The 17,594-nt window shown below is 45.1% G+C and overlaps 1 protein-coding gene across 2 annotated transcripts in view; it reads left to right on the top strand.

Annotated features, from left to right (window-relative positions):
- ELK3 (ETS transcription factor ELK3) overlaps positions 1 to 15,937 on the top strand; it is a 71,187-nt gene extending 55,250 nt beyond the window's left edge. The window contains exons 4-5 of one of the 2 annotated variants that reach the window (XM_062203089.1): positions 7,185 to 7,307; positions 13,644 to 15,937. In XM_062203089.1, the coding sequence (XP_062059073.1) occupies positions 7,185 to 7,307; positions 13,644 to 13,742 (222 nt within the window). In that variant the 3' untranslated portion in view covers positions 13,743 to 15,937. The remainder of the gene's footprint in view (positions 1 to 7,184; positions 7,308 to 13,643) is intronic. The other variant, XM_062203090.1, reaches the window with a different exon arrangement.
- The last annotated feature ends 1,657 nt before the right edge of the window (positions 15,938 to 17,594 follow it).

The following is a 17,594-nucleotide window of genomic DNA, read 5'->3' as shown; positions in this document are numbered from 1 at the left end:
CTCAATTGTTCTCTGCTTTGCTTTCCTAAGGCCTCACTCAATACCTCCGGTTACCTCCAAATGCTTCGTGTTCAGCAGCTCATCCTTTCGTCAGCAGAGCAACAAATGCCTGCCGTTTTTTGAAAAAGATATATTAAATATTTATTTGAAATATTTTTTTTTGACAGGCAGAGTGGATAGTGAGAGAGAGACAGAGAGAAAGGTCTTCCTTTTTGCCGTTGGTTCACCCTCCAATGGCCACTGCGGCTGGTGCATCGCGCTGATCCGAAGCCAGGAGCCAGGTGCTTCTCCTGGTCTCCCATGGGGTGCAGGGCCCAAGCACTTGGGCCATCCTCCACTGCCTTCCCGAGCCATAGCACAGAGCTGGCCTGGAAGAGGGGCAACCGGGATAGAATCCGGCGCCCCAACCGGGACTAGAACCCGGTGTGCCGGCACTGCAAGGCGGAGGATTAGCCTGTTGAGCCACGGCGCTGGCCCAAACTTTATTTGAAATATTGACAGACCTAGTTTACTCCCCAAATGCCAGCAACAGCCAGGGCTGGCTAGGCCAAAGCCAGGAGCCGAGAGTTCCATCCGGTCTCCCACGTGGGTGGCAGGGACTCGGGCACCTGAGCCATCCTCAGCTGCCTCCCAGGAGCATTAGCAGGAAGCTGCGTTGGAAGCAGAGCTGCTGGGATTTGAATCCGGCACTCTAATACGGGATGTGGGAGTTCCCAAGCAGAGGCTTAATCAATGCCTGCCTGCCCTACCTATCATTTTTAATGAATCATTTGGGAGATAATTAATGAACCCCCAGGCACTTGCTAGGAACCTGGGGATATAGGGATTAGAAACACAGACACGGTCCCTGTTCTTCCGAGCTTACAAGTTGCTTGCAGCCTGTAAGGAACATGGAGTAATCGCTCACTTAGCGTGGATGGAGTTATGGCAGCCCCTGAACCTGGGCTGAGGAGTTTAGACTTGTTTTGATGGCAAATCTACAGCTGCTAGAGGTGTAACAAGTGAAACACAAATTCCTATTAGAATCTAGCTTTTTGTAAGCCCACAGGAAGGAAGGACACCAAAGCCCAAGTGCTTATTGTTAATGACCGTGGACCTGCCGTGACAACAACGCAAACGACACATGGCAAGGAGACACCTGAGCTGAAGGGAGTAAGACCATTCAGTTCAGTTCAGCACACGTGAGCTGGGTGCCTGTCGTGTACCAGCTGCCGTGCTGGGAGCTAGGGCTACACACACAGGTAAAAGAGTCTGAATTCAGGGCTCATCAGTTGTCCTTGGTGTTTAATGTCATGGACATAAAAAACAGACTACTGACTTTGCTGGAGCTGGGGGAGAGATGGAGAGAGCCTCATGGATGGGCGATCCCACTGGCGCAGGGGTGAGGATCAGTAGTTTTTCTGGGAGACGTGGTGAGGAGGGTGTTGTAGGCAGAGGAACAGCTCCGGTGAAGCAGGGAGATGCGAAGAGGCTCCGTGTACTGGGGAGGAACAGGAAGGCGAGAGGATGAGTTCCAGAGGTTAAGGGGTGGTGGAGGGGGCGTGCGCAAGAATCTGCAGTGTTTGGGAAGTCACCCTGATGGCACGGGCTGGCAAGAGGGGAGGCTGGTGCAGATGGACACTGTCGTATTCCGAGTGAAAGATGGGATCCAAGGCTGGGACGGTGGGATGAGTCAAAGGAGATGGACCTAAGAGAGACTTCGGGAATACCGTCAACAGGACTTTGGTGACTGTAGGACTTGGAGCTGAGCGGAGTTTGGAGGTGGAGTAGTGGAGACACCCGACTGTAAAAGGTGGTTAAGGCCAATGAAGTGTGCATATGAGTAGTTGTAGAGAGGGTTTGTACCCAGGGTTCTAGGGGCTGGGTGTTCAGGAAAGTTCTGGAATGAATGTTGACTGGCTGGCTCGAATTCTGTGGTCCTCTATGTATAGGAAGCTTCTTTAGAGAGTATGTGGGAAATTGGAATTAAGATACTTATTTTGGTGCAGAAAATGGAAATAATATATGAGGAATCTTCACACAGTTTGTGGAAATTCATACTATGAAAAAAAATGCAGGGATTTCAAAAATTGTTTACACCAAAATAAGATTCAATTTTCATGATTTTTTTGAAGTTACATGTTATCTCTTTAGATAAGTTTAGAATACATCAAGCAAAATACTACAGTTCAGACAGGGAAATTGGGGAGGGTGTGAAGCCAGGTTTTGGGGGAACATGCAATTATGGCTAAGGGAGTCCTGTTTTTTCCCTTTGGAACATGGAGTGTGGAGGAACATAGCGTTTTAGGATGATTGAGCTGGTTGGCGGTGGCGCACAGCATCAGTGGGGAGGCACTGGCAGGTTTTGGCGGCTGCGTTGAACGTTCTCTGTGAGGACATCATGGGCTTGGATGCAGCAAGCATGGACATACAAGCGAGAGCTCAAGGCAGGCTCCAGGGGCCATGGCTGAGGGCTGACAGCGGTGGAGGGTGCCGTGGCTATCCTTGGCTGTTTTGTCCTTGTCTCTGACACCCGAATCGTATCGAGTACTCTCAGTATTCGTGGCGCGCATAAACGGTGGTACTGTAGACAGGAAAGAAAGCTTTAGGAAACAGTGGATATGGACATGTGATGAGTTCAAGACTGAACATGCGGGGCGTTGCAGGTGATGTGCAGTGACCAGAGAGGGGTAGGGTGCACCTGGTTGCAGCTCATCAAGTGTTTAGGATCTGAGTACTGCAGGAGGACTACACAAGAGCTAAGGTTATGGAAGGGGGTATAAGTAGGCAAATTACCATTCTGTGAGGGAGAACATGTGAAAAATGGCTACACGGTGTTAGATTCAGAAGGAAAAGAGAGAGAAATCCCATCTGGTTGCGGGGAGATCAGGAAAAGCTCCTTTGAGGAGGTGGCATTTTGATGGGCAAAGGGAGGCAGGGGTAGGGAGGAGGCGGAGGGGGTTGGAGGGCACAGGCCCGGCAAAGGGCCCTGAGGGAGGGCGTGAGGCGGGGCATGGCTGCGCTCACATGTGCATGTGGGCTTTGGAGTTTAGTTTTTTTTAATTTATTTATTTGACAGGTAGAGTTATAGACAGTGAGAGAGAGAGAAAGGTCTTGCTTCCATTGGTTCATTCCCCAAGTGGCCACCACAGCTGGTGCTGTGCCGATCCGAAGCCAGGAGCCAGGTGCTCCCTCCTGGTCTCCCGTGCAGGTGCAGGGCCCAAGCACTTGGGCCATCCTCCACTGCACTCCTGGACTGGAAGAGGAGCAACCGGGACTAGAACCCGGCGCCCATATGGGATGCCGGTGCGCAGGCGGAGGATTAACCAAGTGAGCCACAGCGCCGGCCCCCTGGAGTTTAGTATTAAGCCCTGGAAGAATAGAGCAGGGAGGACCTAACGGTGTCTTGGTGGGGGTGGGGGTCTCCTCCCTCCCTCTGCAGAGGAATGCCCGCCGCTCTGGGCATTGCCTTCCCTGGCCGCCCCGGGCTCAGCAGGTCCCGGTGGTGGTTCTGAAAGGCTCCTTTGTTAAGGCCAGCCTTCTCAGGTGAAGGAAGAGGAAGCATGGTTTGGCTTGTGGCTTCTTCCGGTCGCCCTTCCTCCTCGGGCCGAGCCCTCCCTGCCCGACCCCAGGAGCCTGTGGGCACAGGCTGTAAAGCCCAGGACAGGCTTTAGGGGAACTTTCCAGTTGCTCTTGAAGGCCACAGGATCTTTGGGGAGAGGGGGGATGGGAGGGAGAGGTGCGGATGAAGTAATTTCACAGTGTTTATTTGCATATATTATAGACAACATTTCAAACGTATTAAACACGAGAAACAGAAGGGCACTGTATTCTGAGTACATCCTGTATCCCTTGGGAACAAATGTGCAAACATCTCGGATCCAGACCTGGGTACAAATTTTAGATTATGGAAATATGAGTTCTACTTCTTACTTATTGCTCAGAGGATTAAAAAGGAATGAGTGTGTATTTATGGCCATGATGAGAGAAAGCTAGCTATGTTTTGTGGATCAGAAGGGTGTCTTGTTTTTTTAAAGTGGCGTCTCTTCCTATTTATTTCACATACAATTAGGAACTTCCCATGAATGAAAAGTCAATTATGAGCTGATATACTTCTGTGTTTTCTTTTTAAAAAAGATTTTTGGGTGCTGGTGCTGTAGCACAGTGGGTTAAAGCCATGGCCTGCAGCACCAGCATCCCATATGGGCACCGGTTCGAGTCCCCAGCTCTTCCTCTCCCAATCCAGCTCCCTACTAACGGCCTGGAAAGTACTGGAGGATGGCACAAGTCCTTGGGCCTTTGCCCTCAAGTGAGAGATCCGGAAGAGGCTCCTGGCTCCTGGCTCTGGCCTGGCCTACCCCTGGTCGTTGCAGCCATTTTGGGGAATGAACCAGCAGATAGAAGATCTCTGTCTCTCCTCTCTCTCTCTCTAACTGCATTTCAAATAAATACATCTTAAGATTTTTTTTTTCAAATTTATTTTTCACTAAAGAGGCAAAAGAGAGAGGGAGAGACCTCCCATCCACTGGTTCATTCCCTAAATGCCCAGCAACTGGGAACGCAAGCCGGGTCTCTCGGGTAGGTGGTAGACCCAGCCACTTGAACTATTACCTGCTGCCTCCTAGTGTGCACATTAGCAGGAAGCAGAGCCAGGACTTGAACCCAGGCCCTCTGATAAGTGAGCATCCCAAGCAGTGTCTTTTTTTTTTTTTTTTTTTGACAGGTAGAGTTAGACAGAGAGAAAGGTCTTCCTTCCATTGGTTCACCCCTCCAAATAGCTGCCATGGCTGGTGTGCTGCACAGATCCAAAGCCAGGAGCCAGGTGCCTCCCCCTGTATCCCATGCAGATGCAGGGCCCAAGCACTTGGGCCATCTTCCACTGCCTTCCCAGGCCACAGCAGAGAGCTGGACTGGAAGAGGAGCAACCGGGACTAGAACCCAGCACGCATATGGGATGCCGGCGCCGCAGACGGAGGATTAGCCAAGTGAGCCACGGCGCCGGCCCCCCCAAGCAGTGTCTTAACCTCTGCACCCAGCCCTTCTCCAGTTGTCTCCTTAGAGTTCTGAGGAACTTTCACCGATGGGTAAACCAGGAGGCATCCTGAAACACACTGAGGATTGTTAATGTGACATACTGTGGTTGGAACCTGGCTCCTCAGTAACATGTAGATCCTAGTCCTCAAACCACCTGAGCACGTGGCTCCAAGCCTGACCCAGTTGAGGGGCGCACTTTTCCCGGGCCAGCTAAGTCCACTGTCCATCCACTTTGGAGCATGAAGTACTTTTCTGCGTACAGTTGGGCGTGTCTCCCGTGAATAGAGGAAATGCATCTAGGAGTCAGGTTCGCTCCTCATGAATCACTAATTCACTCACTCAGAAACATGCATTCGGTACTCGGTCTGATCACAGTCCCTTGACCCTTGCTGAGCCAGGTCTTTGTGCCAGACACCTATTAAGGGCGTTAGGTCGGCCAGCGCCGTGGCTCACTTGGCTAATTCTCCGCCTGTGGCGCCGGCACCCCGGGTTCTGGTCCTGGTTGGGGGGCCGGATTCTGTCCCGGTTGCCCCTCTTCCAGTCCAGCTCTCTGCTGTGGCCCGGGAAGGCAGTGGAGGAGGCCCAAGTGCTTGGGCCCTGCACCCGCATGGGAGACCAGGAGAAGCACCTGGCTCTGGGTCGATGCAGCGCACTGGCCGTAGCGGCCATTTTGGGGGGTGAACCAATGGAAAAAGGAAGGCCTTTCTCTCTGCCTCTCCCACTGTCTGTCAAAAAAAAAAAAAAAAAAAAAAAAAGTCCATTGTCTTTTTTAATCTTCCCCATGACCTTGCAAGTGCTGGGGGGGGGGGGGTGTTACTTTCTTCATTGTACACATTAGGAAACTGAGGCACGGAGAGGCTTGCTTGCTTGCCTGAGGTCACCTAGCTAGTAAGCAGTGCTTCTGAGATTGGAAGCCAGCAAAGACCGCCGCCGAGCGGTTAATTCTTAACGGTCGGGCCAGACGGCCTGCCCCGCTTGTGAAACTGCCTTGGCCCGGAACACATGGGAAGCTTATTCACCACGTGTATTTTTCCTAGTAACCTCATAGGTCATTTCAGTATGTAGGAAATGCCCTGGAACTGACGACTCCAAGAATTTGGTAAAAGCTTGTTTACTTTTCAGCAACTTCACAGTTTGAGGACCTTTCGATGTTTGTCTCCATTGCACCAAACAGAGCAGACCTTTCAATTCAGGGTTAAGCCCAAATGCTCTTGATAATTAATGAAGCTGCTGAGGCCAATTCTAGGAAAAAATAACACTTCAGCATCCAGCCTGATGCAGTCGGAGATGCCGGCGCCTGGGCTGCGCTGCTGCTCATACAAAGCACCTTATTGACATCACAGGACCACGGAGGGGCTCCCTGCAGGCACCCAAGGTGCAGGAGCACCCTGTGCCAAGGAGTCTGCCTCTACTGAGAATTAAAACTGTGCAGACTCACCAGCTGGGCCAGCTGTTTCTCCTGCTCACTAGCTGGCTCTCGGGCCAGGACTCCTGCTGTGTGTGTGTGTGTGTGTGCGTGCATGCACGTGCAAGCTAAATGCAGGCCCTGGCAGTCTCCTGGGAAACCCAGAGTTTGGGCTTCACACCCAACCTGACATATCGCAGGGTGATGAATTCTCACCAACCCCACATCCGGAGTGAAATCTGGAAGCTCCAGCTTGGGGCTTTGGAAGAAGCTGCTACAGGGTATTTTAACAGCAGATCTTAAAGTATTAAAGGGCTATTGTTAAAGAAAGTGAAGCTCCGGGAAGTGGTTTGAAAGTGTGTGTGTGTGTAACCCAAGTAATGGGTGTCTGCTGTAGAAAAACCAAGAACATATAGATGACCAGTAACATCCTCATGACATCCTGTTTTGCTGTGTGCTACATCTTGGTTAACCTGGGACAGGAAGCAAGTTGAGGGAACCATTTGGAGAAAAGATGATGCAAGCTTGAGTTTTCCGCCAGAATGTGTAGGGAAAGTAGCTTGTCAATCCCTCTGCTATACAGTTGCTCATAAAATTAACATTGGAGAAAACAGAAGTCAAACAGTGTGGAAGTTACCAGATTGTCCTGAGCGGAAGCGGCTTGTCTCTTGGCCCCTGGCCAGTGCACCTCACTTGTCTGCTGCTTGGTCATGGCTGGAGGTATGCAAATCTATACCAAGAACTGTGTATCTGCTTTTTCTCCCAGACACCAAATGGATTGCTTCTGACCCCAAGTCCACTGCTGTCCAGCATACATTTCTGGAGCAGCCTTAGTCCAGTTGCTCCATTGAGTCCTGCCCGGCTGCAGGGGCCAAACACGCTGTTCCAGGTGAGCATCAAACATCGAACTTCTGAGGGCTGTTTTCTCCTCTGAGTTGCGAAGTTACAGGTGGTGGTTTCTGTCCTATGTTTGATTAAGATGTTAAGTTTCAAAGGGAGTTCAAGTTAGGGGGGCTGCATACCCTTCAGAGGCAGACGTTTTTCACTGGGGCAGAAATGGCATGTTCATGGCAGGTATCCCTGTGTGGAACAATTAATTCTTAAAGTGCTTTGGACATTTTCATTTGATAATGCAAACTAGAAGTGTATTAAGGTTTTACCTTTACAAACTTTTTCTAAAAGTTCCTAAGAAGCTTTAGAAGATAAATCCTACTAGTGTAGTGACTGACTTGAAATAGATTACAAAATAAAAACAGTGGACAGGTTCTCCCTATTGGGATAGAAACGTGTCTGCATGTCTGAGAATCAAAATCGGCTGCTCCTCATTCTGCAGCAAAAAGGCCCATCCAGAGCATTCGGTTAACAATAAGACTGGGCTGCTTTACCTTGTAGAGCTCTCTGCACTTGGTGAGACCTTCGCTATTCATTCACACACTAGAATCTTGCAGCAGTATGCCTTGCTGTCAGTTGGGAATCATCATTTCCTCTTTGAGGTCCAGAGATTGTGACCCACCAACCAAGGTGCTATTGTTTGAATATGTGAGCACAGGTAGAAAGGATCCGAGGGACAGGAATGAAGCAAAGGTGGGCACAGGGCAGCCTTGTCTCACCCACCATGCATTCCACACCCCCCAGTGTGGCTCGCTCCAAGTGAGCTGCAGTCCTTGGGCTCCTGTACCATCTAGCACTTAGCACTTCGTGTCATGACTGCCCGCTGATCTGGCCATCTTTCCTCCACTAGACTGTGGGTCTGCAAGAAACCAGGAATGCATCCTATTCACCACGGTGCTCCTTGGCATCTAGAGCATTGCTTGGTGCACAAATGGTACTCATATTTATGGCTGACTGTGTAAATGAGCACATACTAGAATTTGTAGAGAGATGTCTAAGAAAGGAAAATGTTACAAAGACCAGGGAGACTTGACCTTTTTAACTGGTCATTTTGCTTGTTAAGGTGACCATTTGCTAGGGACTAGACATACCAGGATTCAGGATCTTGTTGGAAGGAAGGGTCTGACTAAATAGGTTTTGATTGCTATCTTGGTTCTCTGGTTTCCTAGTAGTGGAGTCGGGTGTCATGGTGTGACTATGTCCCTGGGGTACTCGGGTTTCTTTCTCTCCCCTGCTCTGTATTCCCATTACAGGAATTGAGCTATGGTCATGCACAGCTAACATGCTGACTCTGAACCATTTCAACGTGGAGATGTAAAAACTAGAAATAGCAAAAAGCAAATACAGTATTAGGAAAGTTCTAGATTAGGAATACTAATCTTTTGTTGGAGAAATACAAGAGTTTATTTTGCCTAAGCCTTGAGATTCAAGCAGTATTCTGGTATGAAGGAGTTGTGCGGCTACAGTAAGGCCCGCGGAGTTGGGGTTGCATACTACTCTAATCCTAGAATGGAGCAGCGTCTGCAGAGTTCAGTAGGTGTCTGGAAATAATGAATGGCCTCTCGTTGCTTTCCTTATTGGGAATTCTGGCATCTGATTGTTACAGGGCTTGGTGACCTCTTAGAAGAAAACAGAGGATAACTAATTGGGGATTTTTTTGGGACTCCTTGCCTTACATCTCAGCGTTTCCAGCCCAGTATCCCTAGTAGCAACACTGGTTTAGTCCACAGTGATTGTATACATTATGGCTTCTCTGGGAGTTGGGAGAGGTGCACACCCTCCTCAGTCACTTCTGCAGACCAGTGGCTCTCAAATTTAGCATGTGACAGGATCACCCTGGGGGTATGGCACCTGATAAAAACACGGCTTTCAAGGTTCTAGTGATGCTGTTGGTCTAGGAACCAGTGCAGAACAGTGGTTCCTAAATTACATTTGGAATTCAGAATTACTGCATTTAAAGGCTACCTGGAGCCATTCAAAATACAGCTCAAAAAAATATATATCGCAGTCTCAGTGGCTGACAGCTTGCATGCTTTTGGGCCCTCTTTTGTGGTTGCATCCATGAGACTAAAAACAATTTTGTTCATTTTAAAATATTATTACTCTTCCTGTGAAAAAAGCAGTTGAGGGTGCTAAGAGTTGAAAGAGGTAAGCAACAAAATATGGTAAGAGGAATAATTTTTTTTTTCTTGAAAGGCAGAGAGAGAATCTTCCATCCACTGAGTCATGGGCCATGCTGAAACAATGATCCTAGAACTCCATGCAGGTCTCTCACATGGGTATCAGGGACTCAGGTAGTAGCCATCAGCTGCTGCCACCAAGGTTGCACATTAGCGGGAAGGTGGAATTGGGAGTGGTACCAGGACTTGAACCCGAGCAATCAGAGAGAATGCAGGCATTTCAAATGCTTTAATTCCTATGTCAAACCTCTACCCCAATTCTTTCTCATTTTTAAGACTGAACATTGACAGTAATCTGAATTCTGAAAATATGAACTGTAATCAGTAGTGCCCTTTAAGTATCTCTTAATCAACAGTGTCCATTTTAAACCAATGAAGATAATTTTGTTTAAAGCAACAACTTCTTTCACATATGCTATGAATGTGTTGGAGAGAAGAACGAAGCAGACTTGGCCTGTAACAGCTGTTGAGTGATGTTGGCCAGTTTTCTGTTGTGATCATTGGAAAGGCAGGTCCCCTTGGGTAATAGCTGACAGAGCTATTTTTGCACAGAATATCTGATAGAATTGTTAGATATTGAAGAGCTTCAGGGAAGGAGAGACGGGAAAAGAAGCCTTTCTGGAAGAGAGGTACACTTTGTAATTGAGAATTTTTTGACAAAGATTTGAGAGGGGGAGAGAGAGGGAAAGAACGAACTTCCCTCTGCTGGTTCACTCCCCCAACTGGTCAAAACAGCACCTAGCCAAGTGCCTGGAACTCTATCCAGGTTTCCCACGTGGGTGCAAGGACTTGGGACACCTTTGCTTTTTCCCAGGCACATTAGCAGGGAGCTGGATCAGGAAAGCAGCAGAGACTTGAACTCTGGGGGTGAACACTGGTGTCTCAGGTGGTGGGTTGTACCCTCTGTGCCTTAACACTGGCCCCAGAGAAGTGTTTTAATGAGGAAAGTTTCCAAATGCTAAATGTAAATACAGAACCTTGATTTACAAGTAAGTGTACAGTCTCTTAACACTAGACAGTTGGACATTTTGAGTTAGATGTCTGTTCCATCATGTTTAAAATGGATTTGGATCCAATTTGGGATACACTTAGTAGGTACAGGTGTATGTTGAAATAAGGTGGAGCCAATGAAGTTTTCAGTTGAGAATGTGTTCTGTAATTTTTAACTCCACACATCTAACCCAGCAAATATTTGCAGTGCTCTGCGGCAGCGACTGCAGGGAATACAGCAAGTGAATGACGGGTAAACAAAGTGCCCAGGGAAACTGCCGGAGTAGCTCTTTGCAGCTGGGTACTGGACAGAGGCTCTAATGAAGCAGCAGCACCTGAACGTAGGGAAAGGAAGGACAGGGTTTTCACAGTGAGTAGAGCACAGTTTAGGCTAATAGATGGGCATGACCTGAATAGGAAAGTCAGTTCAGGAATGGACAGTGATGGGTGTTCAGGTCAGATGAACAGCTGTGGGCCTTTAACAGTATCTGTGAAGGGCTTCGCCTTAGTAGTTGAAGCTTCTCAAGCTGCAGAGCAGAGTGCAGGCTTTCAAGTTATCACTACTATCAGTGTGGAGAAGACTAAAGAAGTGGAAGGGACAGAAAAGATGAGTGGAAACCTATACAGTGCTCCGAGTCATCTCCGGCTGGGACAGTGGACACAGGAGTCTATTTAGAAGACATCTGAGGAGACTTGAGTTGGGTTTAAGGAGTCAGTAGGTGGTGAGAAATGGGGAAAGGCAAAGGTTATACTGAATAGTAAGACTGGAAATGCTAATAGCATTTATTGAGGGCTTACCGTGTGCCCGACATTGTTTGAAACACTTTAAAAAAAAAAAACTATTGGGAATATGGGAACTTTTTTTTTTTTTAAGATCTATTTTATTTATTTGAAAGAGTTACAGAGAGGCAGAGAGAGAGGTCTTCCATCCACTGGTTCACTCTCCAGATGGCCACAACGGCAGGAGCTGTGCCAATCCAAAGCCAGGAGCTTCTTCCGGGTCTCCCGTGAGGGTGCAGGGGCCCAAGGACTTGGGCCATCTTCCATTGCCTTCCCAGGCTACAGCAGAGAACTGGATCAGAAGAGGAGCAGCCAGGACCAGAACCAGCACCCATATGGGATGCCAGGGCTTTAACCCACTGAGCCACAGTGCTGGCCCCAGTTCTATTTTAAAACTGAGAAGACTAAGACACTGCCCAATTTACCCAAGATCACACACTGGTAAATGGCAGAGCCTTAATTCACGTTGAGAGCTAAATTTATTCCTAGCCACCACTGAGCACCGGATTAAAAAGTAGGTCTTGTGGGAAGAGGCATTGGTTGGGGACATTTAAAATGGAATAGTTGTCAAGTCCAGGCATGGTATGGGAGAAAAGATGGCTGAGGCAAGAAGGGGACTGTGGTGGGAGAGGAGCCAATAAAGATGACCAAGGTACATGCCAGGAAAGGCCGGCTAATCGGGAGGAATGCCGGCAGTGGAGTGTGTGCACATAAAGCCAAAGCTGATGAGTAAAGACCAGAGAGAAGACTCGACTCAAATAAAAGAATGAAAGTTCACAACCTGCTCTTCCAGTGTTCACTTCTAGGTCAACAGGAACAGTGGTTAAGAGCATGGGTTGAACACACAATTATATGTGAATAGATAACGTAAGTGGATGAAACCACAGAAAAAATTCCAAAATATCAGAAGAGAAACCTTGCATATGCTCAAAACTACTAAAAGTGAAACAGTTATTAAAGACCTGTGCCACAAGTTTGACGGAGGAAATATTTCAGACAGTTTAAAACTTGGTTTTGCTGCTGGCTTGTTGTGACCTTTCACCAATCAATTTCTTCCACTGTTTTTCTCATCTGGAAAATGGGGATAACAAAACGTACTGTGTAGCCCCTAGATAGCATAGGATGTGATAACCTTTGATAAAACTGTTAAGGTATAGACAATGTTACTGAAACAGCCTGGGAATGACAAAGAATACTCATTGACTTGCTCTACAAATATTTATTGTACTTCTAATATGTGCCAGGCCCTTAAGTTCGATACTCAGTGCTTAAGTTTAATATTTAACTCCAGCTGAACTAAATAGGAATTAAGCTAGAAGACAGGCCAGATGATTTTGACAAATACCATCCTAGACATACCTAGTTGCAAGTAGTCACCTAGTAAAAGGAGTCCTTTCTTTATTCCTGGCTAGTTGGGTGTATAGCTAATGTATTTGTTTCAAAGGTGAAATCTGTTTCAAAGTATATACCTTATCCTACTATGTATCTTGATCACCAGCAACACAGAAATTATTTTCATTCTTTAAGCTTGTCACTTATGGGTGATCTGTAATAAGTGTTTTTATCATTTTAATTAGAATACTTTCTCCACTCCAAAGTAAAAATGTTTTTTCTAGCCGGCCCCGTGGCTTAACAGGCTAATCCTCCACCTTGCGGCGCCAGCACACCGGGTTCTAGTCCCGGTTGGGGCGCCGGATTCTATCCTGGTTGCCCCTCTCCCAGGCCAGCTCTCTGCTATGGCCCGGGAAGGCAGTGGAGGATGGCCCAAGTTCTTGGGCCCTGCACCCGCAGGGGAGACCAGGAGAAGCACCTGGCTCCTGATCAGCGTGATGCGCTGGCCGCGGCGGCCATTGGAGGGGGAAGCAACGGCAAAAAGGAAGACCTTTCTCTCTGTCCCTCTCTCTCACTATCCACTCTGCCTGTCAAAAAAAAAGTTTCTATTCTAAGTCTTTTAAAGTAGAAACATTAATAGTTACTGAGAAACATCTTTGTAGTACTCTGGAATATTGACAGTCAAAAATACAATGAGAAATTACAAATATGGTAGTCTGGTCTGACTGGGTTTTTTAATTTTTAAAGCAAATTGGCATTCCAAGTAGCTTGGAATCTTTAAAAATGGTTTTAGAACATTTCAGCAATTTATAAAGTATCTTCTAGCAGCCTCTGCATATAGAATAGTTAGACATTTTCATGGCCCTACCCTGAATATATTGTGGGTAATCTTGATCTCATTGTCACCTTCTAGTTACTCTGAAATACATTGGCAACCAGTCTCTGCTACAAGGGTGATGAGAGAACTGAACTATGGTTTGGCAGTGTCAGGGACCCAAGTTCTTCCACTGAATTTGTAATAATTAATTTTAAAAATCTTCTCTTCCCTACAGTTCCCCACACTGCTTAACGGCCACATGCCAGTGCCAATCCCCAGTCTGGACAGAGCTGCTTCTCCAGTATTGCTTTCTTCCAACTCCCAGAAATCCTGATGACATCTGGCCGAAATTAAGGACTCATTAACAGATGAAACAGATCTGTCCCATGGGCTAGTGTACCTGTGTCGTAAGAAGGACATCGTGAAACCCCCTGTTAATTTGGTTTGCACTTTTCATAACATGGATAGTCTAGATTTATGTTAGCATTTTAAAAACTGTTTTTATATATATTCAAGTATATATGAAAATCTGTTTTGCATTAAGTGAATTTTAATGTCTGTTTTTATATCCTCGTAGCTCTTAAGTGTTGAACACTGTTGACAGTGAAGAACTTTTCTTAATGGTTTTCAGTATAACTAATAAGGATGTGAAGCTTTTTTCCTTAATTCTGCATATGTTGAACTGTGCTTATAACACCTATAACCAGCTGTGCCTTCTTTTGCATTTAGTTTATGTAAATGATTTATATATTTTTTAGTATTAAGAAAAATGAAAGACAAAAATTAGTAACAAACAGCTCTCTAGTAGAATTTCATTGTTTTTCACAAATAAGCAATGTGAAAGCATAATCATATCACTTTTTTTTGCTTTCAATTGTTAAGAATTGCCTTAGAACATTTTTGAACTGAAACTCAGTAAATGTAGTGTCCAAGTAACATTTTTATAAGAATAAACCAAGCCATATTTAGACAATAAAAATTCGTAAGAGAAAATGCTCTAAAGTACATTTTTAAAGAAATGAACTTAGATGCCACTGAAACAAAAATCAGAGAAGAGTTACATCAAATTCATAGTATCTTGGGCCCCTAGGGTATTCCCTGTTAGCGTATTCTTATTTTAAAAACGAGCCCTGGTTCTCTCCATTTTCCACAGAGTCACATCATCTGATATATTTACTGTGTTAGAGCTCCCAGACTACAGATGAATCCAAACAACAGTTTTGTTACATCATGTATTGTCACGATTTTCATGCATCAGTAACCTCCTTACAACAAACAAAACGAAGTACTGAAGCTCTGACTTGTGGAAATTCAGAGGGAGGATACACTACTCAATGAATTACTAAATTTATGCTGAGAATAAAGGAAATCTAAAAAATATTCTGAAGGAACTTATTGTGGAACTGAACTGATAAAAGAATTACAGTATTCCAAACTGTTGTGTGCTGTGGTTTACAGCAGTGATAATTTTTGTTGTTGTTGTTCCTTCAGAAAATCAGCAGGCATTGCACCTGTATAGAAGTAGCAAAGTTAATTGTGACCATTAACTACACGTAATAGGGATCGGTTTGAAATGAACCAAATAACTGATGCAAGCCAGGTATTAAATTACAGGGATTATTAGAAAGATTAGAGAAAACACATGCCTCCTTGATTATGAAGTAACAGGAGTGCATCCAAAATCCACATAGACAATACTGTCACCCTCTTACAGGCTAAAGATGATTCTGCAGTAATACAATAAAGGGAGGTGTTTCAGGGAACTGGTGGTTACAGTAGAATGCAGAATGTTCAGAGTTAGGAGGGGCCTTCAAGAATGCCTCCCACCAGTTTCCAGGTCAGGACAGGTGCACAGGAGAAGCTGGGGGTTGCCTGAGGCCACAAAGCTCTGAAGACAGAACAGTGAGTGTGTTCAGTCTGATTGTCCCCAGTGCCTTGCTATAAGTAATCATTGGCCCAAACTATGTTAGGTAAGAAAAAGATAAATTGTTTTGCGAGGTAAGATTAGTCTTTCTAAAATGTAAGAATCTTAGAAAATTAACTAATGTGCAAAAAATATAGATATATCTGTATCTTTAGAATTTTAAGATGTAAAAGCTGACTGGAAATTTGGTCCAAAGGAATATAAATTGATTTTATTCAAATACTGTGATGAACACGTGCTCTAATTTTTATTATAGATGAAAAAATACAATTTTTGGTGGGTCAGGATACTCACTGTAGCAGACAAGGTATTGAAGTGTCTCTTAAGCTCTGCCTCATTCTGTGTGTGTGTGTGTTTTAAATATGTATTTTAGCCAGAAAATAGGTTTCAAAGAACATTAGATACCCCACTCCCTTTTATATGTGTCTGCTTGATCAATGTTAAACTACTGTGGCTTAAGTTTTCTGGAACCACAAGTATATAACCTGAACATTGGTCTCTTTGTACACATCTTTTCTATGACTTGAAATCTTCATTCACTTTCATATATGTATCATTTTTATTATTATACTATTTTTGTTCAATAAATACTTTGTGATAAAAGATGTTTAGAGGCAAATGGGCTAGTTTTCTTTCATTTACTTGGGATCATCCCAACTTCACTTTTCCATATGGATACAAGTTGTAAAGTGAGTCTTTTTACCTACCTTAAATAAGGCATGTCCACAATTGCTTTAAAAATAAATTACTGTGGTTGAATTGAGAGAGGATGGAATGAGTTTGAAAAGCAGTCTCCTGATCTTTTACATTTTAAGTTCCATCAGTTGATCTGTTCTGAGAAGGGGGAAGGAAGGAGGAAGGAAAAAAGCCAAGTTATTTATTCTCTTAGCCACTCTGTTGCCAGGCCTGGTGATAAAGGTTGTTATCCCCCCGTCTCACTTCAGTTTAATGCAGTTTCTATGATGGGTCTGATACAGAGACTGGTGTGTACGGTGCTGGTGGTGGTAGTGGGGAACATGCACGTGGAAACAGCAAACTAACAGGTGAACAACTCACTGTCCCTAGAGAGTGCTAAGAGGTCTCAGGTAACCCAGAGCCAGGCACTGTGACTCGGTCTTCCCAACAACACTATGAAGGAAATACCATAAGCCATTTCACAGATGAGGAAACTGAGGCCCAGAATGGTTGTTAACTGTCTGAAGATCGTCCTGTTGGCTACATTTCAAACTCAGCATTTTGATTCCAGAGGCCAAGATCTTAAGCTACAGGCAACTTCAAAAGAATTTGAACTAGCAGGCTATATCTTCACATAGAAAGAACCTGGCACACAAAAATCTTAAGTACATGTTTGCACTATCATTGTTTTCTGGGAGAGCATATTTTTAGTTATTATAAAGCTGGCCCTGCCTACACTTCTTCAGTATTGACTTTATCCCCAGTCCTACTCTCCCAGTGTGAGGTATGTGTGTGTTGAGAACACCTTGATTTTAGGTTAGTCCTTAAGTTTCTGAAGATTAGTCATATTATTTAGTAGTCACATATTTTAGCCTGCCAGAAAGAAAGACTTGCTTTTGTATCATTTTTTGATGGCTGCATTTGTCTTTGTTCAGAGAGAACAGACAGTTCCAAATTAATGTTACATAACCGTAAGACTGAAACCTAGGACCTCTCAGCGTGTGCTTTCTCTTAATTCAGTCAACAACAAAAATATCCTAAAATGTTTCTTGGACTGGGATATAGATTTGGGTAAGAAATAATCCTCTCCTTCATAAAGCTCATAGTTTAGTGAGAGGGAAATAAAGTATGGTTAAGTGTGGTTACAGGTTTAAGTATAAGGATGCTGTTGGAAAGAAGGCTGTTAAATAGCAGAGCACATAACCCAGTCTGGGTAAGGTGCGGTATGTGTTAGGGAAGGCTTTCTGTAAGAAATAATTGAATTGAGACCCAAAGCTGAATATCAAATAACAGAAGAAAAGGGCAAGCAGGAAAGAGGATGCTTCAATTTGGGTGAGAGAAGAAACATTTGAGGAATTCAGTGAAGAGCATGGTTGGATTTAACCTTACTGAAAAAAGGCCTACAGTTCATCATTGTAAGAGGTAGTATTACAGAAATTAAACAATAGGGTCTAAATTCACAAAAGAGGAGAGGGCTTCTGGAACATCAGAGTGATTGGCTTGGAATTCTATGGAACAGCAAAAGGCCAAGACTGGGCATCAAAAACAATCTTCTAGAAAAATGATGCATGGACATCATCCAGAGAT

The sequence above is a fragment of the Lepus europaeus genome, chromosome 10 (assembly GCF_033115175.1).
Source record: "Lepus europaeus isolate LE1 chromosome 10, mLepTim1.pri, whole genome shotgun sequence".
NCBI lineage: Eukaryota > Metazoa > Chordata > Mammalia > Lagomorpha > Leporidae > Lepus > Lepus europaeus.
Note: the sequence above shows the minus strand (reverse complement) of the source record. Positions and strands in the feature narration are given on the sequence as shown.